Below are 22,351 nucleotides of genomic sequence, written 5' to 3'. Positions count from 1 at the left end.
AGCAGCGGTGCCGTCTAACACTAAGCTGCAGCAGTGAGGAAATGGTGGCTTCGGGGCAAATGGCTGGTTCTTATAGGGCAAGGACATGTGACATACACAGCCAATGACACATGACCTTGCTTGTGTGCATCACATGCACATTGCTGTGTGTGCGCACTGCTGATAGGCTGAGAGACTGCACCGCCCCAGTGTAAATGCGGGAAAGAAAAAAAAATTGAGATTGGCGTTATTTCAGCACAGATCTATCCCCCCCCCCCCACCCACTATACAGTGAAACAGTCTATTAACAATGATAAACAGTTTTAATGTGCAAATCAAGCGAGGCTTTTTGTGAACAAACAATTATCGCACAGAAACTTGAAAAGCCGAATTTTAAGCAAATTGTTCGGGTTCGTCGAACGACTCGAACACCGCCCAAAACAGCTCGAATTTGAAATTGGTGAAAAGTTCGACTCGAACACCACTCATCTCTAGTCAGCATGTTTTGTCCAGGGACACACGGTCCGTGGAAACACACTGCCATGTGCACAGACCCTTTCATTTGAATGGGTCCACATGTGTACGTGTCTCTGGAACGTGTGAAAACTGTCACCACAAGTACCGGAGACACAGACGTGTGAGAGAGGCCTAAGGGGAATGAACGCTGGCGATTATTACAAAACGTGATAACAATTTCTATGAAAGTGAAACGCTTATATCGCTGGCAGAGCTAAATATTGTGTCATTTGTGGTTTTGCTAGGAATACTTTTGCCCTGCCAAGGCATTTGTAGTAAAGATGCGTTTTGCTATTAATTTGATCATGGCCTTGTCTTTTCTAATCTTTGCTGGGTTCAGTTTGTTTCCAGCGCATTGCAATGCTTGCACGCTGAGGGACGGTCAGCAGAAGTGTGGCTTCCAAATAAAACTAATAAAGCTGTCTAAATAACATGAAAAGCAAGTGCCAAGATATTTTGAACTCAGTTGTATGTATCTTTGGGCGTAGGAGCTGAGTCTCTGCTTCAGGTTTTAGATCATTGCCAGAGGAACAAACTATAAAGTGGAGCTAATGCTGCAGTGTGGTAAGAGATACTTGCTTTAAAGTTTTAAAGGGAATCTGTCACCATATTTTTGCTACCACTTCTAGGAACAGTCTGTTGTAGGGGCAGAGACCCTGATTCCAGCAATATATCACTTATTGGGCTAATAACCCCTTCATGACCTTGGGATTTTCCATTTTTCCGTGTTCGTTTTTCGCTCCCCTCCTTCCCAGAGCCATAACTTTTTTATTTTTCTGTCAATTTGGCCATGTGAAGGCTTATTTTTTGCGGGACGAGTTGTACTTTTGAACGACATCATTGATTTTACCATGTCGTGTACTAGAAAACAGGAAAAAAATTCCAAGTGCAGTGAAATTGCAAAAAAAGTGCAGTCCCACACTTGTTTTTTGTTTGGCTTTTTTGCTAGGTTCACTAAATGCTAAAACTGACCTGAGATTATGATTCTCCAGGTTATTCCGAATTCATAGACACCTAACATGTCTAGGTTATTTTTTACCTAAGTGGTGAAAAAAAATTCCAAACTTTGCTAAAAAAAAAAAAATTGCGCCATTTTCAGATACTCGTAGCGACTCCATTTTTCATGATCTGGGGTCGGTTGAGGGCTTATTTTTTGCGTGACGAGCTGACATTTTTAATGATTCCAATTCGGTGCAGATACGTTCATTTGATCGCCCGTTATTGTATTTTAATGCAATGTCGCGGCGACCAAAAAAACGTAATTCTGGCGTTTCGATTTTTTTTCTCGTTACGCCATTTAGCGATCAGGTTAATGCTTTTTTTTGATAGATCGTGCAATTCTGAACGCGGCGATACCAAATATGTGTAGGTTTGATTTTTTTTTATTGATTTATTTTGATTGGGGCGAAAGGAGGGTGATTTAAACTTTTATATTTTTTTCACATTTTTTTAACTTTTTTTTTTTTAACTTTTGCCATGCTTCAATAGCCTCCATGGGAGGCTAGAAGCAGGCACAACGCGATCGGCTCTGCTACATAGCAGCGATCTGCTGTTCACTGCTATGTAGTAGAAAATCAGGTTTGCTGTGAGCACCGACCACAGGGTGGCGCTCACAGCTACCGGCGATCAGTAACCATAGAGGTCTCAAGGACCTCTATGGTTACAATGGAGAAGCATCGCCGACCTCCGATCATGTGACGGGGGTCGGCGATGCGCTCATATCCGGCCGCCCAGCCGGATGCGGTAGTTAAATGCCGCTGTCAGCGTTTGACAGCGGCATTTAACTAGTTAATAGCGGCGGGTGAATCTCGATTTCACCCGCCGCTATTGCGGGCACATGTCAGCTGTTCCAAACAGCTGACATGTCCCGGCTTTGATGCGGGCTCACCACGGAGCCCTGCATCAAAGCAGGGGAGCTGACCTCGGACGTACTATCCCGTCCGAGGTCAGTAAGGGGTTAACTGACGTATGTGCTTCAAGAATTCTGCGTAAAGTCAAAAACACTCTTTTTTTTCCCTTTTGACCGACTTAGCGATTTTTTTTTTGCTGAAATAGCTATCCATTTTGCAAACTGTGAAAAATAACTGGCACACATAAAAGTACGTCAGAGGGAGATGGTGTAAATTTGCACCAAATTTTGATATATTTTTAAAAGTTCCATTTGCTAAATAATTCTCAAACATGTGAAAAAAGTCACACTGACATTAGAATCAGAAAAATACCGTAAATAATGAAAGGTAAGTTTCGTTATCTGATAAAATCTTATTGCACTTTTGTTTGCTTCCTAGTCTCTCTCTCACTTTATGTGGTAATATCTCTCGAACTCTTTAACGGATCACACCGATTCTGAGGAGTTTTTTTTCATGACACATTTTATTTCATGATAATGGTAAAATTAAGTTGATATGACTTACGTCTATTTGTGAAAATATCCCAATTTTCTCAAAAATTTTGAAAAAAGGCTCCATTTTCAAACTTTTAATCTTCATAAACCAGTTATTCATGCTGTACAAAATAACTAACAAATAGCTTTTATCATATGTCTACTTTACATCTGTATCATTTTTCAAACGTCGTTTTATTTTGTTAGGATGTTATACAGGTTAAACGTTTAGCAGCAATTTCTCATTTTTTTCAACAAATTTACGAAACCTGGTTCTTTAGGGACCTATTCAGATTTCAATGGACCTTAAGGTGCCTCTATGTTGGCAACTCCTCACAACTGATATCATTTTAAAAACTGCACCCGCTAAATGCTTCAAAACTTCTGTCAGGAACTCAAACCCTAAGCCCCAACCTACCCTAACAAGAAAGAATTAAATAATTATATATATGTAAAAAATAATAATTTGACTAAGGGAGGCCAGTGCAGATGTTGGCGATCGCATTGCGCATGTGCCTTCCATTTTTTTTTAGGTAGAGGATGCGGCGAGCCAGGGGACAGAGCAGGAGGGCCTCGGAGGATGATGGAGGTACTAAGGGGGTCTTGGGGACATCATTTCTCTTTCCTCTGACATGTTATATAATGTCAGAAGAGAATGAAATGATTTTTATTTACTTTTGAGTGAATACGGCCCTTTAACAGCTGCACTTTTAATGCGTATCGGCGGTCTTTAAGGGATTGAGAAGATGAGAGAGCTGGCTATAGTTTGAACTATTGCTATTACTGGAACAAATACATCCAAAAGAGAACAAAATAAAGCTATAGCCTTAAAATAACATTTTTATTTCATAAATATAGACAAGTAAAAGACTTTTTTTTAGAAAAAATGGCAAAATTATTAAAAAGACTGTGCAGACACAATGTACAACAAATATGGTCGGTCCAAACTGTACAGTAATCCTGCCAAGGGTTGCGTATTAAACAACAATTATGCAAAAGTGCAGTGTGCAATCAGGAGTGTATGGAAGACACTTCTATATGGTAAGTATATGTGTGCTATTACTGGAATATTTTGCTGTGTTCTTGGACAGGTGAGCTGTATTTAACCTTCCTCTAGTGTTAGGGTCGTGACCGACCCGTTTTAAGTTTTAGGCTACGTTCACATTAGCGTTTTGCGTGTTTGCGTCGGGCGACGCAGCGGCGACGCATGCGTCATGCACCCCTAAATTTAACATGGGGGACGCATGGACATGCGTTGTGCTGCGTTGTGCGACGCATGCGGTTTTTTTGCCGCAAGCGTCGGGCGCAGAAAACGCAACAAGTTGCATTTTTCTTGCGTCCAAATTTCGGCAAAAAAGGACGCATGCGTCGCAAATGCAGCGTTTTTGCGTGCGTTTTGGTGCATTTTTATTTGTGTTGTGTGTTGCGTCGCCGAAGCAGCGGCGCACAACGCAAATGTGAACGTAGCCTAAAATGCATACAAATTCTACATACATTTGTTTATTGCATCAAGACTTTTTGACTTTTTCAGGAACTTATTGTTAAACAAAATCCAATAAAATAAAACTATTTTACTAAATTGTAAAATGCTCTTATTAAAATTATAACATTTGTGTGGTTGGGGTCTAAAATAAGAGTAAAAAAAAATAATAAGTCCCAAAACTGAACTCATAAACACAATATAAACCAACAGCCCACAGCCAGCCCTACCTCCAACAACTTGAGTTAGGTACATGTCCAGGCATGTATGGCCAAATCAGCTTAGAGTTGGTACTTTGCAGAGTATAGTTTATATTATTCTCTTGAGGTTTATTTGACAATATTTTTATATTGAAAATGAAGGGTATGCTCTCAAATGAAAGGCCCAGGGGGCCACAACAAAAAATATTAAAATCAATCCTTCCATGGATGAGAAACCCTAACAAGGTAACTAAGAGGTAAGAAACAAATTAGATCATAAATAACTGCTTTTAGGGTATCCTAGGGGTGATTTTAGACACGAGTCAAAACCGACCCGTTAACATAAGAAAGAGTAACACAAAGCTAACACTAGAGGAAGGTTAACATGTAGCCCGGTAGATGGCTTCCCAATGTAAACGATACGATACGATACGATACGATACGATACACTTTATTGATCCCGTGGGAAATTATGGTATCACAGCAGCACAACTTAAATCATAAAAATCATAAAGGAATTCCATAGTTGACATGACAGTTTGTTGACAGAAGAACATTATACATTAGAATAGGTCATACACAACGAGTGAACTGAAATGTAGAGAAATAAGTAGACATTCACCTTGGTGGTTTAACCCTAATGTTATTGTTGTACATTCCCATGGCAGTTGGCACAAACGATTTCCTATATTTTTCCTTCTTACACCTCAGAAGTATTAGCCGGTTGCTGAAGGTGCTCTTCTGTCTCATGAATAGCTCATATAATGGATGTGCATTATTGTTCATAATTGTCATACACTTTCTCAGAGTTCTTTTCTCCACTACCTCCCCAAAAGAGTCCAGATTGTAGCCCACAGCAGAACTTGCCTTCTTAATAATCTTATTCAGCTTATTAGCATCAGAGGCCCGCACACTACTACCCCAGCACGTGATTGCAAAAAAGATGGCACTTGCCACCACAGATTGGTAGAACATTTCTAACATTTTGCTACACACATTAAAAGACCTCAGTTTCCTTAGGAAATACAATCTGCTCATCCCCTTCTTGTAGACAAACTCTGAGTGGCATCTCCAGTCCAGTTTGCTATCCAAATGGACCCCCAAATATTTGTAACTCTCCACCTGCTCTACCTCCTGACCAGCAATAGTGATCGGTAAGCATTCCAACTTAATCCTGCTATAGTTGGCCACCAACTCCTTGGTTTTCTTAACATTTAGCTGCAGATAGTTACCATTGCACCAATCCACGAAATTCGACACCACCCTTCTATATTCCTCATCCCCCTGATCTCCCCTAATGCATCCCACAACCACAGAGTCATCCGAAAATTTTTGAAGATGGCAAAGTTCAGATTTATACTGAAAGTCTGAAGTATACAGTGTGAATAGAAAGGGCGCAAGCACCGTTCCCTGGGGGGCACCTACACTGCTCAATAATCTGCTTGACACCACTGCTCCCATCTGTACAAACTGTGGCCGATCTGATAGGTAGTCAGTTATCCAATTTCTCATCCCCTCCTCCACCTTCATATCAGTCATCTTTTTGTGTAGTAAAAGTGGCTGCAGGGAGTTAAATGCACTCGAGAAATCGAAGAACATCGCTCGCACCGTGGCTCCGTCATTCTCCAGAAATGAATGTACCCTATGTAACAGAGAAAGAATAGCATCATCCACCCCCAATCTATGTCGGTAGGCAAACTGAAGGGGATCAATAAAAGCATTGACCCTCGGTCTTAAGTGAGCAAGCACTAATCTTTCCAAGGCCTTCATAGCATGAGATGTTAAGGCTACAGGACGATAGTCATTTAGGGTTGCAGGAGAAGTCGTCTTGGGTACCGGCACCAGACAGGAAGTTTTCCATAACACCGGTACCCTCTGTGTTTGTAGACTAAACCTATGAGACTCACATCAAGGTTGTCATAGACTTACTTTGCAGAAGTTACTTAAAGTTCAAACATACGATGCAAGACACTGTGTGAGCTAGTTAATCTGAATTGCGTTTTGAAGAAGAGGATTGGAACATTGTTGGGTATTAGAAAAGACGGCATTGGGCATGTATTTAATGACATCCACACTACACTACATGCATATTGATAAGAGATTACGGAATAACATTTTTGAGGTTAATGCTTCTCTCTATCCACTCTTTTTTTTCAGCTCGATCCTTCTGCCAACACTACAGGTGCTAGAACTTTATTTTTCCATCTCATCTGCCATTGATAAAAGCCTTGCCTGTTACTAACTGAAAGCCAGTGACTTCATTATGCCTTTTGACATATTGGAGGGCACTAATCTGTCTTGAGATTTCTGTTCTTGAGATTGATTACTCTTAACAACAGACAGTGGACAGAAACTTAGGCTACGTTCACATTAGCGTTGCGCGCCGGTGCGTCGGCGACGCAACGGCGACGCAACGCACGACGCACCAAAAACGCGCGCAAAAACGCTGCGTTTTGCGACGCGTGCGTCGTTTTTTGACGAAAATCGGACGCACGAAAAATGCAACTTGTTGCATTTTCTTGCGTCCGACGCTAGCGTCAGAAACGACGCACGTGTCGAAAAACGCTACCAAAAAAACGCACGCATCCCCTATGTTAAACATAGGGGCGCGTCGCCGCTGCGTCGCCGACGCAACAGCGACGCACATTAGCGGAACGCTAATGTGAACGTAGCCTTAGACAGTTGACCGACACGTAGTTTAGAGTAATTCCCAGGGGTCGAGACAACATAATCATATGATACTACATTGTCCAAAAGTACAGTGACCATTTAAGTTGTCCACAAATATAACTGATTTGATTTTCATTCCATCCTTGTTAAATACTGTATCATCTACAATACTTACTGATCATTTTGACGATTATTGTTTTATGATCTTTGGTTCGTTGAATATTTTGTTAGCAGGTGGTTATGTTGTGCCTAGAGGCTTTAGAGTTTTGGCTATTTTTTTGAGTATTGACTAGGTGAATTATTTTTGGTACACTAGCTTATGCATTAGTCAAGTACATCACATCTAAAAACATCCTCTATCTGACATTGTCATAATAGAGTAGGACTAGGATTATAGTGGATATTTCCCATACTGCACATCCAGGGATGCATTGCTGGCTAGATATAGTCCAGCCAGAAGATTTTTAACTGATAAAATATGGTCAAGCAATGCTTGTAGATACAAATATAGAGAGATGTATTTAAAAAATGTAAATGTCTTGTACTGATGTGATTTCAAACATTTTACCTTGTTGAATTTAAACCACCATTACACTTTATGTGTTTGGCAAGCTGCAGCTGTCAGTCAGGCTGGTTGGGCAGAGACTTGGACTCTAGAGCACGCACTCTTTAGCTAGACTCATAAAATGCTCAGTATCACATCAGGATTGTACAGCAAGTCTCACATGCATTTTCAACTTACATTATAAGGACTGCATCTGGACTAAGGGTCCATTTAAATGTACCAAATTGTGGTACTAAACATTTCATGATTGGTCATTTAACAACCTTTTTACACAGACAGACCAAACTAAATGGTGCACACTGACCGATCTAAAGTAGGCTACCATTGTTGTCCTGTTTACACTGGGCAATGCACCATTGAGGATGATGATCTTTTGCGCTGTGCAAAGGATAATTTATTCCGATGAGCTAACCTTTTGCTTGTTCATCGGCTGATTGGCAACTTGTTTACACAGAAATTGTTCTTAATACCACGCATTCACAGTAATCTTTTGAAGTAAATACAGCTTCGAAGATCTATTTTTGTGTTCAGAAGGCATTTTGAAATTTGCTTGAAGATGGGCCACAAGGGTATGTAGAGTGAGTCAAGAATCAATAGCCAGCAGGCGCCGGAAAGGTCAGAGATGCCCGGCGCCTGCGCACTGCAATACTTTCCTCTGCCCTCAACATGGCAGGCAAAGTACGCCTGCGCCGGAGTCGCGGCATGAAGACCAGAAGAGGACGTCATGGAATGAAGATGGGAGGCGCCAGAGCGGACCTGAGACACCCATTTGACCAGACCGCAGCGGGACCGCCCCTGGGTGAGTATAATCTAACGTCTTTTTCTCCTCTTTCAGGTTACATCGGGGGCTTATCTACACCAGCCCCTGATGACGGTGAGCTTACCTCACCATCGATTTTGGGGGTGACAGGTTCCCATTAAACGCTTACCTAAAAAAATACCTAAAACATAAATATCTTTATTAAATATACCAATGCTAATAAACCCCTAAATAGGGGATTGTTCCTTATTGAGAAAATTGCCTGATAACCTGGGCCCAAAAACGACAAGTGATGCTGAGAATAATAGATTGAAGCTCAGCTATCTACATAAATAGTAACCAAAACATTGGAATACTAAAAAGACCCCTGCCATAATAAGGATAAACTGGGGTATGCCCAGGAAAAATTCCTCAAAACTTGGCAGCCTCATTTTTCGCCATGACTTCTGATCATAAAGCCAGTATCAATCTCTTCTGATGAACCTTCTGAGGGGAAACGTGTCGAGAGCCTGTTTAGACCTCTCCTTTCATCTAAGGATTGTTGTCACCATGATGCCCAGTTGCCTGCATGTTTGTTGCACACAATAGCAGATGAGTATGATTTATCTTGGAACTTTATTTACTAGCACTCTGATGTTTAATGGGGTAAACCATCATATACATAGGTAGTATCTATGTATCCTCATCTTGCAGGCTATGACTGTGCATTCATTGGAATATTTATGAGGGTCACTGTGTGACAGTACCAATTTATATTTTGTTCAATATAGGTTGATGTTACTGTATATTTGGGGATTACTATATCTGTGTGAGTGACTTAGGCTGATTGTACCCTCTCCTGTTTATATATACTGTATTTACCTTTTTTGATCTTGCATATACCCTATATTCACAGCATTTTACACTATACAGAATTACAGGCCAACTGGCCCTTTGTTTCTGACTATCTGCTTCATAGGGCTATAACAGGAGATAGGGTCAGCCATCGTACGAGCGGGGGCGCCAACCTCCGCACCTAGGTAGGTGTCCAGACAGTAATTACACCCAGGGCTAGGTCACTCTTTTCTGCACATCGGTTGTGAGTGTGTATATCCACCAAAGAATATTTTCACTATTACTTCTATATCAAAGGTACTGTGATTAGTTTTGAGGTATTTTTCTGGGCATACCCCTGTTTATCCCTATTATGGCAGGGGTCTTTTTAGTATTCCAATGTTTTGGTTACTATTTATGTAGATAGCTGAGCTTCAATCTGTTATTCTCAGCATCACTTGTCGTTTTTGGGCCCAGGTTATCAGGCAATTTTCTCAATAAGGAACGATCGCCTTTTTAGTTTTTTTTTAGCATTGGTATATTTAATAAAGATATTTACGTTTTAGGTGTTTTTTAGGTAAGCAGCTAGACATTAACCTGTTCACATATTAAGTTGTAAGAGATTCCCTTTCAATCCACTGACTGTGACCTTCTTTACTGTTATATTAACCTTCAGCTAATTACATTGATCATAATATTGATCCTTGTCTACATGACTGGATACCCAGCAGCCTCTGGCTAGAAATGAACAGGGAAGAACACAACAAGCGGGTCAATTAGATCCTCCCAAATGGCAAACTGAGAGGACAAGAATTATTTATTAAAGAATGCAATATAAACCTAAAAGTGACAGCTTTCTAGCCTTTTCTGTTCCCATATGTTTGCTTGCAAGAAGATTAGAAAAAAGCCAATATGCTCTTATGAATTTTGGAATCTGGCCACTCTTAGGATGGCAGAATTAATGTTATGTGTTTGTAAATAGCTGTATGGACTGAAGAAATCTGGACATGGCAGGAATGCTACTTATATCTTGGACTTTTTCCTCTGTGTCATATCTCTGTATAGCAGTATCTGCTTCCTCACTGGACAACTGTTGGAGATTTTTCTTCCAGGTTCTCTCTCATTTAGACTGCAAACTTACATATCAGCAATTTGTGTTTCTATTTTTGCATAAATAAATATATTTTAGAGTTAAATATTAACCCCTCAAAATTAAATATAGCAAAAACAGAAATTGAGTAACATAGGTAATGAATTCCATAAATATTTTTTTTCTACATAACACTTTTCTTAAGTCCTTTAAATGTATATTTTATAATTATTTTCACCTTGTTCCTAAGCAACAATTCCTTTACTGTATTCTGTACTGCATCCCGGGAAGGGACAATCAATCTCTGTACATTAGTCTATGGCAGCGCTTGTCCCTTCTAGATCCTATGTGACCTATTTTTATTCATAGCAAACTATATTTTATGGTAGAAAGGAAAATTGCACGAAAACAGAATATAATTTCAAATTGTTTTTGCTTGAGAGACAAACATTATCTTTAAAGGGAACCTGTCACTCCGTTTTTTCAGTATGAGATAAAAATACTGTTAAATAGGGCCTGAGCTGTGTGTTACAATAGTGTACTTTGTGTACCCTGATTCCCCACCTATGCTGCCGAAATATCTTACCTAAGTCGCCGTTTTCACCTGTCAATCAGGCTGGTCTGGTCATATGGGCGTGGTGACATCGCTGTTTCTTCCCCCAGATCTTGCATATCTTTCCGTTGGTGGCGTAGTGGTTTGTGCATGCCCAACTGCTGAATCCACTGCGTAGGTGAAGAAAAAACGCGCGATCGGCGCTATTTCCCTGGTTATCGGTGGGGGCGGCCATCTTCCTGAGGCCGCACGTGCGCAGATGGAGTCCTCTGCTGCCCGGGGCTTCAGGAAAATGGCCGCGGATGGAGATCGCGGCGGCCATTTTCCTGAAGCCAAGTTCGCATCTCGGCTTCAGAAAAATGGCTGCCGCAATCTCCATCTGCGCATGCGCGGCATCCCGCGGCCATTTTCCTAAAGGCCCGGGCAGCAGAGGACTCCATCTGCGCACGCGCAGCCTCAGGAAGATGGCCGCCCCCACCGATAACCAGGGAAATAGCGCCGATCGCGTGTTTTTTCTTCACCTGCGCAGTGGATTCAGCAGTTGGGCATGCGCAAACCACTACGCCACCAACGGAAAGATATGCAAGATCTGGGGGAAGAAACAGCAATGTCACCACGCCCACCCAACCAGACCAGCCTGATTGACAGGCGAAAACGGCGACTTTGGTAAGGTATTTCGGCAGCATAGGTGGGGAATCAGGGTACACAAAATACACTATTGCAATGCACAGCTCAGGCCCTATTTAACAGTATTTTTATCTCATACTGAAAAAACGGGGTGACAGGTTCCCTTTAATTATCTCTAACTGTCTCTTAAAGAGGACCTGATACATGCTGAACACAGCCAGGTATGTGTAACGGCGGCATTTCAGAAAAAAACATACTTTAGTTCCAGAGCAACGGGTGGGGAGAAGTCGCCGTGGACCCCCCTGTCCGGCTAGTCTGTAGTGTGGTCTCCGTCCCTGGCGCTTTCTATCCACCAACTGAAATGGAGCAACAAGTCTCTGCTTACATAGGCAGAGACTGTCCATCCAGGGAAGTAGGCAGGGAAAAACAGCCAAGGACCAGCCTGTCCAACTAGTCTATAGCGCAATCTCGATCACCGGCAGCTACTAAAGTATGTTTTTCTCGAAAACATCAAACATACCTGGCTGTATTCAGAAAGCAAGTGCTTGATATTTTCTGCCTACAGATTGGGCAGCATGCATCAGGTGGCCATTATATACACATTAGTTTTAATAGGTTGATGACTGAACAGTTAAATATATCATCCTCTGGTTATTCCGTACACATTTTTGGCCATTAAAGTTGTTTATACTTGTCATACATTCTAATCTTTCTGGAACATTTGAAGAACATTTGAAGAACCTTTTTTCAGGGCATTGTTCCTTGACTACCATCTAAAAGACAACAATTTTGAACAAAGTCTAAATTAGCTAAAACAATATTTATTTTAATTCCTCTGGACGAATATTTGTTAGGTAGTTTAATTACCAAAGATGCAAAGATAAGAATAATTTATTAAGACTGAGCAAAGAGAATATGACTTTGACGATGAAAAGAAGTCTCATGCTCATTGTAGAACATGTTCTATCCCATATGCCAGGATCTGGTTGAGGCAGGACCTAACAACGGAGAGAAGCTCACAAGGACCACTTTAGTACACTGTGCTCCTGTCTTTTAGAGCCTTTGACAGTCCGATGACACTTGGTGGAAAATTTCCATTAACATTACACAGATGTGATAACTATTAATATTGACCCGTTACCTGGACCCGTTGAAGCGCATCATGCGCAAAACGGCCGTCGTCCGGTTTACTCCCTGCACCCTCTCGTTTTACCTGCTGCAAGGCATGCCCTTACTCCGATATATGGAGGAATAAAGAATTTTTAATACATCGCTTGGTGAGTGCCACCTTTTCTTTTTTTTTGGATGTTCAATACAAATTACTGTTTGGTAGAGCACCACAGCGCGATTGTATTCCACCGTTGGTCCGATTGCCATGAGAGACTTTGATTGTTGCAGTAAATTGCTCACTTGAAGGCCATCTAAAACTACCTATCCTGGTGCCGTCATACTTTCTTCCTTTTATATGGATTAATATTGACCATCAATATGCTCCCTCCTGGTAGCTTTAGTATAAATCTTTGTCTTCAGCACATATAGAAAATTAATTGTGAGCACAAATAATGTATGAGAAATCTTTTTTACAAGCTTATGATTGCCTTTTATGAACTAACTAGATGGTGGCCCGATTCTAACGCATAACGGTATTCTAGAATATGTATGTAGTTTATTTATGAAGATTTTAGAATAATACATTGAATACACAGGATTAGGCCGGACTGCGCCTGTCGCTGATTGTTTACAGCCGGCCACGTAGTATATAGCACAGCCACGTAGTATATAACAGCCCACATAGTAAGTAGCACAGCCACGTAGTATATAGCACATCCACATAGTATATAGCACAGCCACGTAGTATATAGCACAGCCACATAGTATATAACACAGCCCACAGAGTATATAGCACAGCCACGTAGTATATAGCACAGCCCACGGAGTGTATTACAGCCCACATAGCATATAACACAGCCACGTAGTTTATAACAGCCCACATAGCATATAACACAGCTCACATAGTATATAACAGCCCACGCACGCAGTATATAACACAGGCCACGTAGTGTATAACACAGGCCACGTAGTGTATAGCACAGCCCACGAAGTACATTGCACAGCCCACGTAGTGTATAGCACAGCCCACAAAGTACATTGCACAGCCTACGTAGTGTATTGCACAGCCCACGTAGTATATAGCACAACCCATGCAGTACATTGCACAGCCCATGTAGTATATAGCACAACCCACGCAGTATATTGCACAGCCCACGCAGTATATTGCACAGCCCACGCAGTATATTGCACAGCCCACGTAGTGTATAGCACAGCCCACGTAGTGTATTGCACAGCCCACGTAGTATATTGCACAGCCCACGTAGTATATTGCACAGCCCACATAGTGTATAGCACAGCCCACTTAGTGTATAGCAGAGCCCACGTAGTGTATAGCACAGCTCATATAGTATATTGCACAGCCCACGTAGTATATTGCACAGCCCACATAGTGTATAGCACAGCCCACATAGTGTATAGCAGAGCCCACGTAGTGTATAGCACAGCTCATATAGTATATTGCACAGCCCACGTAGTATATTGCACAGCCCACGTAGTATATTGCACAGCTCACGTAGTATATAGCAATGTGGGCATCATATCCCTGTTAAAAAAAGAATAAAAATAAAAAATAGTTATATACTCACCTTCCGTCGGCCCCCGGATCCAAGCGAAGCGTTTACCGATGCTCCTCGTGCGCTCTGGTCTCAAGAGATGATGACGTGGCGGTCTCACGAGATGATGACGTCGCAGTCTCGTGAGACCGCTACTTCATCATCTCACGAGACCGCAATGCATGGACCGGCTACCGGAGCGTCGCGAGGAGCGGGAAAGGCCTGGGCTGGATCCGGAAGGTGAGTATATAATGATTTTTTTATTATTTTTAACATTAAATCCCGCACCAATGTCGCTGATTGCTCGTGCCGGCGCGAGCAATCAACGAAGCAGGATTTAAATCCCGCACCAATGTCTGGGGGGATAGTATAGAGGGGGCACTGACTGCTACGTCATTATCTCGCGAGACCGCAGTGCATGGACCGGTCACCGGAGCGTCGCGAGGAGCGGGAAAGGCCTGGGCTGGATCCGGAAGGTGAGTATATAATGATTTTTTATTTTTTTAAAATTATTTTTAACATTATATCTTTTTACTATTGATGCCGCATAGGCAGCATCAATAGTAAAAAGTTGGTCACAGAGGGTTAATATTGTAGTAGATATAAAATAAAAGAACATATAATACAGTTTGGATGTGCACAACAAATGGGTTATACAGTATTGTGATACTGAGGATCTTTACTTAAGATTGGTGGGGGATCGACTCCGACACCAGATGTAGTTTACAGAAACAGAAAAGAGCTCAATAAATTGTTTAGTGACCATTCATGTGTACTGTAGCTCAATTCCTAGTGAAGTAAATAGGGGCTGAACTGCAGTACCTGAAAAAAGCCACTGCACAGTGCTGTGGTGTACATCCATCGCTGATGGTGTTGAGAACAGCTGATGAAATGGAGTGTCGAGTGTTGGGCCACCAATGATCTGGTTTTGATTATCTGTCCTAAGGTTAGGTCATCAACATCGCAGTCCTGGACAGCCTCTTTAATATTTTCACATAGATCAGACCTTCTTATAAGTGAACGGTGGGCTAGCTAATGAAAAGTGTTCATGTCATCAAATAATTTATTTTAGCGATCCTAAATGAATACTAAGAATTTATGCCTTCTTTGTTATCTTAAAATGTTTTGTTATATTTTTATCAGGATTAGAAGGAAGAGCATGAGCTCGGTAGCCAATCATTCTGAAAGATGGTGCCATCACCAAACCAACTTTTTTTAATAGTTTTCTACTAAATCTGGATGAAATAAGCAGTTTTTTTAATTAAAGCGTAACTGTTTTAATTTTTATTCCATAAATCAATAGTACACATGAAAGTAAGCAACTTTGTAGTAGATCTTATTAAAAGAAATCTGCTTCGTTTGTTCCTAGAATTGATCAGTATTGAGAATCTATTAATATGGTTTTTAAACAAAAAAAAAACATGACACTTACTTTACAGATTCTATGTTGGTTGGGGATCCTCAACACAGAACAAAAGTGGATTAGATAAGATAAATATGTCATTGTTCCTCAACTTTCTTGACAGTTAGGATCAGATGAAGTAATAATTCTTAGTTCCATCTACCGTATTATTATTATTAAATAAGAGGCAGTGATTAGTAAAATATAGCAAGTGAATGATTTTGGTAGTTAAAATTAATACTTTATGTCACTTTTTGTCATGGATTTTATTGTTTGTTGAGCTAACAGGATAGTTGGATACCTGTAAAACAACAGGACATGTTTGACATAATGCAACACACATGGCGCTTGTACTAAAACAGCATGGTACAAGAAGTCGTACATGCTCCCGGCCAAAGGTCAGATACATAGGTGTCTCACGTATCCCTAGAGTGTCAGCGCTTTACATGTCAGCAATTGGGTTTATAAAGTCACAATGTCAATGGGGTAAAATAAGCTGCTGGAACAGTAGCACATTTACATCTAACATCTCAGGAATGACTACTGACCAAAGTATGTATGGAGAAACTGCCAAATACCAATACATTTAGCATAGATGTGTGTGCTCGCTTTGAAGTGTGTTTATAGGCTCTACAACCATATAGTAGAAGTGCTATTTTTACATTTGCTTGCACAATAATGATAAACTTCATAGAGTTTTATACATATATAATATTGTCTCATTGTGGAAAAGGGATTGATGAGATTAGATGACTTTTTAAGTGCATTGATGCCAGAGACTCTTGTATTTGCTTTTATTGAAATATCAATACAGTTTGATGAAAATCTGCTTGTCACGTGGCGCATACATATTTGTGGTTTTGTGTATCCACCTCTCTCCTATACATTTCTAAGCCAAACTGTACATGCCTCTGACACGGAAACAGCAGAATGAGTGTTCTATTTAAAGAGATGAGTACCACTTATTTATAGTCCGTTCCCACGGGACGCTCCGCCGGGACACCGCCTCCAATCCTCCAACCAGTCTTAAACCATTTTTAGGACATGAGCCTGTGTGTGAATTTGCCACCTATGTGCTATAACACTGCTCTTCTAAAGCTGTGGTATTTGGGTACGTCTTGGTTTTTGTTACAGTTACCATGTTAGTATTTTGAACGCATAGTGAAGAACGTGTGTGACGCCGAGTCACTTCACCATGAATCGGGATAGTCAAGGAGTCTGAGATCTGATGCCTCCTGGGCTCCAAAGCATTTGCATTATACTAAAAATGAAACCTATGTACCAAACCAACACCCACAAATTGTACCGCTAATCAAAGGATCAGCATATAGGGGTGCAAGGACGTATAGGGAAGGTTAAGTGCAAAGAAAATGAAAATCATATCAAGAAAAGCACCAGCAAAAACTAAAGTACTAAAAAGTTACTCCCGGAAGAAGGCACTACGCCGAAACGTGCGTTGAGGTGGGTGGCACCACGTTCCTTCAGGTAATCCCTCAGGAATATATGATTTTTACCTTCACGGTCTTTGCTCTGTACCCTCTTGGGATCTTTTCTGTGCTCCCGGTGTAGATTTACCTTTGGATATACTTCTCATATAAACTACCTACACTAGCATACCTTTTAGCACAATGCACTTTTGAGCAGTCTTATGGTTACAATTATTTGGCCTGTGGTTCTCTTTACCTGTCTGTTTACCGTGGTTCCATCAATTGGTTCACCACTGTCATTTCCCTGTCTTTTTTTGTTTTTATACCATGTTTTATTGTTATCTCAATAAAGTTGTTCACTTTTGTTGTTCACAATTATTATACTAAAAATGGCAGATTCTGGACAATGCCACTATCTTATACAATTACTCACATTTTATGACAGCTATGGTATTTTTATTTTGAGAAGGTTTTCAAAACAATTCCTACATTTACCAGAATATTAAAAACAGGTTGTCAAAAATTATTTTAAATATAGAGGACCTCACGAAATATATAGAGGATGTCCCCATAGTAAAAAAAAAGATTAAAATATGGCCCTTCATATTGGGGGGTTCGTGAGGCTAATATGAACTGGGACCCTATTATAACAATTGTTGTTGGTACACAGGATCTACAGAGAGTGCATAAACAGAATTTTTTCAAGCAAGGAGCTGGTAATAGGGCCATTGAGTATAGTGTGAACCTAGATCAAAAAATACGTAGTCTTATGTAGTTATGCTATTTTTGCTGACTTTTTTTTATCATTACTTATATGTTTTGCAGACTTTTCTGGCCTTGATGATTTGGACAGTGTCTATAGCAGTGTTGAAAGACAAGTGAACGAGACACTGCGACGGCGTAGGCACACAACAGACAATGACTACAATATTGAAGTGCTGCTAGGAGTGGACGACTCTGTAGTCAGGTTCCACGGTAAAGAACATGTACAGAACTACCTCCTTACGCTCATGAACATTGTGAGTATGACATTTTTCTCATCAGTTGAAGTTGAAATCCAGCCCAACACAGACAGACAATCGGTGCTGCAGAACTGGTCAGACCATCAGTTCAGAATTTGTCTTGTAATACCCAAAATGAATATTTCGTACAGTTCGTACAACAGGACCATAAAAATTGGATGAATGTTAGCCATTGTTTTGATTGCTAGCACTCACCCCCATGTTATTCAATGAGGCTGTGCATATGTTATTCAGTGAGGTCGTGCACATGTCCAATTTTGTCTTTGGACCAGGTGATTCCAGGAAAAAAATCGCAGCATGCACAATTTGCCTCCAATTATCAGAACGCACTCGTCCATTTAGGTCTATGGGACCGCACATGGGTGACATCCATCTTTCATGGACAGACTGAATAGAGAAGGTGGAGAAACTTTTTTTTAATTTTCCTCATCAAAAAAAAAATCAGATCAAACTCTGATCAGAGTGTAATTAGCATTATCGGACCGATTGTCTCAGATGGGAGAAAAACTGTCGTGTGACCCTAGCCTAATTGGAATATGCCATAGTAATCCCTGTCACCAGGTAAAAACTCTGAAAATCAAGTCATATTAATAATCATTAAAGGTTCTGTAGACATTTGAATAGCTCACCCTCCATTTGTCTGGCGCCGGATCCCACCACTGCTGCGGTATGTGTGTTTTGGCTGCAGCGCTGTTGTCATAACTACAGAGTGCAGCACCGGTGCAGCCACTCACCGAGCTTGGTGGCTCATGCCGTCAGCAACAACGGAGCGCTAAACTCATTGACTTGCTGCAGTGGTGATGCACGCTGTAGTTGTGAAGTCATCAATGCAGCCAAAACATAGACACCTGTGCAGTGGAGAGTGAGTACTATTTGTTTTTTTTTACTATTCATATGCTTGGGGTCCACTTTTCTAACCGTGGAAAATCCCTTTAATTTTCTCCTTTATATTTTTAGTTTTCTAGAATTTGGAATTAGTTGCGTCGCAATATGTCTCCCAAACTGTATCTATATCTGTCATGCAAAAGGAAGTGCTTTATCTGTATATTTGTAGACATTCACTCTCTGCTATTTTAGGATGATTTTAGAGTAAGTCACTCAAATATTTATTGATTTACTAAATAAATGGAGGCAAATATTAATCGGAAGTAAATTATTCTGCAAAGTGGCATGCAGCAATTCTGGCTAGACATGAAGTGATCTTATACACCATGTAAATAATTAGGCTGCTGAAAAGTTTGATATTACTTTGAAATATTTTGTGTGAATTGCATACTTACAAAGGAAAATATAATATCTATAGTATAGTACATGCTTTGATATCAAATTTTCATTCCAAACTAATGTTTTGCGTTGCTTAAAAAAAGAGGTTATTTGGTGAAGAAAATCAATGATCAAATAGCCTACTAAGCCAATGTGAACTGTTAGGGCTTGTTTTCACTTGCGAGGAACACGTCCGTGTCTCGCATGTGGAAACGAAGCTCTGGCGCCGGCACTCCAGAGCGGAGCGTGCGGCCGCATAGGAACACATGGAGCCACACGCTCCGCTCCACAGTGCCGGCACCAGAGCTTCGTTTCCACATGCGAGACACGGACGTGTTCCTCGCAAGTGAAAACAAGCCCTTAGAGAAGAATCTGTCATTTTTGACACTGAGCTTAAGGCACCTAAATTTATGGTATTGCTGGATAATTAATATTGTAGGCTGTGTGCACACAGTGCCTTTTTGATGTGTTTTCGCAGCGTTTTTTTCTGCTTGGAAATAGGACAAAAACGCTATGAAATCCTCATGCAAGCTAATAAAATTACAATCCTGAAGTGTTGTGCACATGATCAGTAAATTTCCTTAAGTATTTGCAGTGATTTTTTTTCTGCAGCATGTCAGTTGTACGTTTCTGCGGCTTTTTTCACTCATTGACTTCAATTTTGTCAGTCGAATCCGCTTCAAAATAGAGGGATAAAAATGTTTGCGGATTTGCTGCAGATTTGCAGAGTTTTTGTTTTGCTATTTACCGGCTTCCTATGGTGTTTCCGACGCTGTCATCTGTGTGGCAGCGTGGGAAACACTGGTGCAGTGGTTCTTATCGCTGTGATGCAGCTGCCGGTAAGACAGTTGGTCAGAGCGTTGCGGGATCATGCTGTCAGATGTCAGCGTGACCCCGCAGCTGTGACTGTGACCCGTGGTATCGCTACCGCCAGTACTGTCAGTCAGAGTGCTGCGGGGTAACACTGTCAGATGTCAGCGTGATCCCGCAGCTGTGAGTGTGACTCGCAGCGGTGACCTGTGGTAAAAAGCTTACCGCAGGTCAGCAGACATGGGCTGATGAAACTACGACTCCCATCAGGCTACGTCTGCTGTCACTGATAACAGTGACAGCAGGTGCCGCTGATGGGAGACGTAGTCTCATCTGCTGGCGCCTGTGCTCACAGTTGAAAAAAAAATTTAAATAATTACATACACATTCACATAAAGATAAAAACCCATTATACTCACCTAACGCCAAATCCCGATGCCCTTGTCTCCTAGAAATCATAAACCAACATATACTTACCTTTCCACCATAGTCCACGTAATACCGAGTGTGCTACGGCGATCTCACGTGTAGAACAGTCACATCGGGAGATGTGACTGCTCTACCCAGCTGCTGGCGATACACTGACAGGAGGTAATCACTCCCGCAGTGTATCCCTGAGCTGCCGTGAGAGTTCACCAGAGTTCATCAGCTCCAGTGCTCTCACAGCTCGGCTACATGAGAACTTTCTCATGCAGCAGTGGTGCCGTAAGGGAGATCACCTGAGCTGATGAACTCTCAGCTCAGTGCTATACACTGCGGGAGTGATTACCTCCTTTCAGTATATCGCTGGCTGTCTTTGAGAGCAGTCACATCAGTGACTGCTCTCAAAGTGATCAGGATCGTCGTGGGACATTATGGATTACCTTCTCTGTGGACAGGTGAGGAGTATTGTGGTTTATTATTTTATCTGTGTTGCAAGAGACGTTGGCTTTGGTTGATTAGGCGGTTTGTAAGTATGGTTTAATTAAGATTCATTAAAGGAGTCTATGTCATTATTTCAAACAAAGGACTTTATTCTGAGTGTCTGTATTTTTATACAAAATCACTATTGGGTTACTATTAGATAGGTGTCTTATAGACCCCTCTCTATTACTAATCTGTGTCACCTGACAATACAAAGGTGACAGCAACCCCATAAATATGAACCCCACTTGCCACCACTACAGGTCAAGTGGGAAGAGCAAGGCTAGGTGCCAAATTTGGCGCATCTTATAGATGCGCCTTTTCTTGGGCGGCTGAGAGCTGATGTTTGTATTCTGGGAAGGGCCAATACCGATGGCCCTTTCCTAGGCTATTAATATCAGCCCACAGTTGTCTGCCTAGCCTTTGCTGGTTAGATTTTATAGGGGGAACCTATGTCAATTTTTTTCTGGTGTCCCCCTGTAAACTGGCCAGTAAAGGCTAAGAAAACAGCTGTGAGCTGATATTAATAGCCTGGGAACCTTTATGGCTATTGGCTCCTTCCGACAATATAATAATAATAATAATATTTTAACCTCATCCGTCGGCTTTCCCTCTGCTGGTTATTAAAATTACGCAGGAGCCCATGCGCTTTTTTTTCTTTAACATTAACAGTTGCTGTCTGGTTAAAGCCTACTTAAGTTCATTTTCGTTCTGTTAAGGCACCTACATAGGCTTGTGACAGTGTATGTGTTTGTGTGTTTGTGTTTACTTATCAGCTTATGATGAAGGTGTCGGGCTGACACCTTTTCATTACTAAAGGTACCTTCACACATAACGATATTGTTAACGATATCGTTGCTTTTTGTGACGTAGCAACGATATAGTTAATAAAATCGTTATGTGTGACAGCGACCAACGATCAGGCCCCTGCTGGGAGATCGTTGGTCGCTGAAGAAAGTCCAGAACTTTATTTCATCGCTGGACTCCCTGCTGACATCGCTGGATCGGCGTGTGTGACACCGATCCAGCGATGTCTTCACTGGTAACCAGGGTAAACATCGGGTAACTAAGCGCAGGGCCGCGCTTAGTAACCCGATGTTTACCCTGGTTACCATCCTAAAAGTAAAAAAAACAAACACTACATACTTACCTACCGCTGTCTGTCCCCGGCGCTCAGCTTCTCTGCACTCCTCCTGTACTGGCTGTGAGCGTCGGTCAGCCGGAA

The 22,351-nt window shown here is 41.3% G+C and overlaps 1 protein-coding gene across 1 annotated transcript in view; it reads left to right on the top strand.

Annotated features, from left to right (window-relative positions):
- The window catches only part of ADAMTS3 (ADAM metallopeptidase with thrombospondin type 1 motif 3), a 377,062-nt gene that overhangs the window by 191,857 nt on the left and 162,854 nt on the right, over positions 1-22,351 (top strand). The window contains exon 5 of the mRNA XM_069743515.1: positions 17,954-18,147. Coding sequence (XP_069599616.1) covers positions 17,954-18,147 — 194 coding nt within the window. The remainder of the gene's footprint in view (positions 1-17,953; positions 18,148-22,351) is intronic.

This window comes from Ranitomeya imitator, chromosome 1, assembly GCF_032444005.1.
Source record: "Ranitomeya imitator isolate aRanImi1 chromosome 1, aRanImi1.pri, whole genome shotgun sequence".
NCBI lineage: Eukaryota > Metazoa > Chordata > Amphibia > Anura > Dendrobatidae > Ranitomeya > Ranitomeya imitator.
Note: the sequence above shows the minus strand (reverse complement) of the source record. Positions and strands in the feature narration are given on the sequence as shown.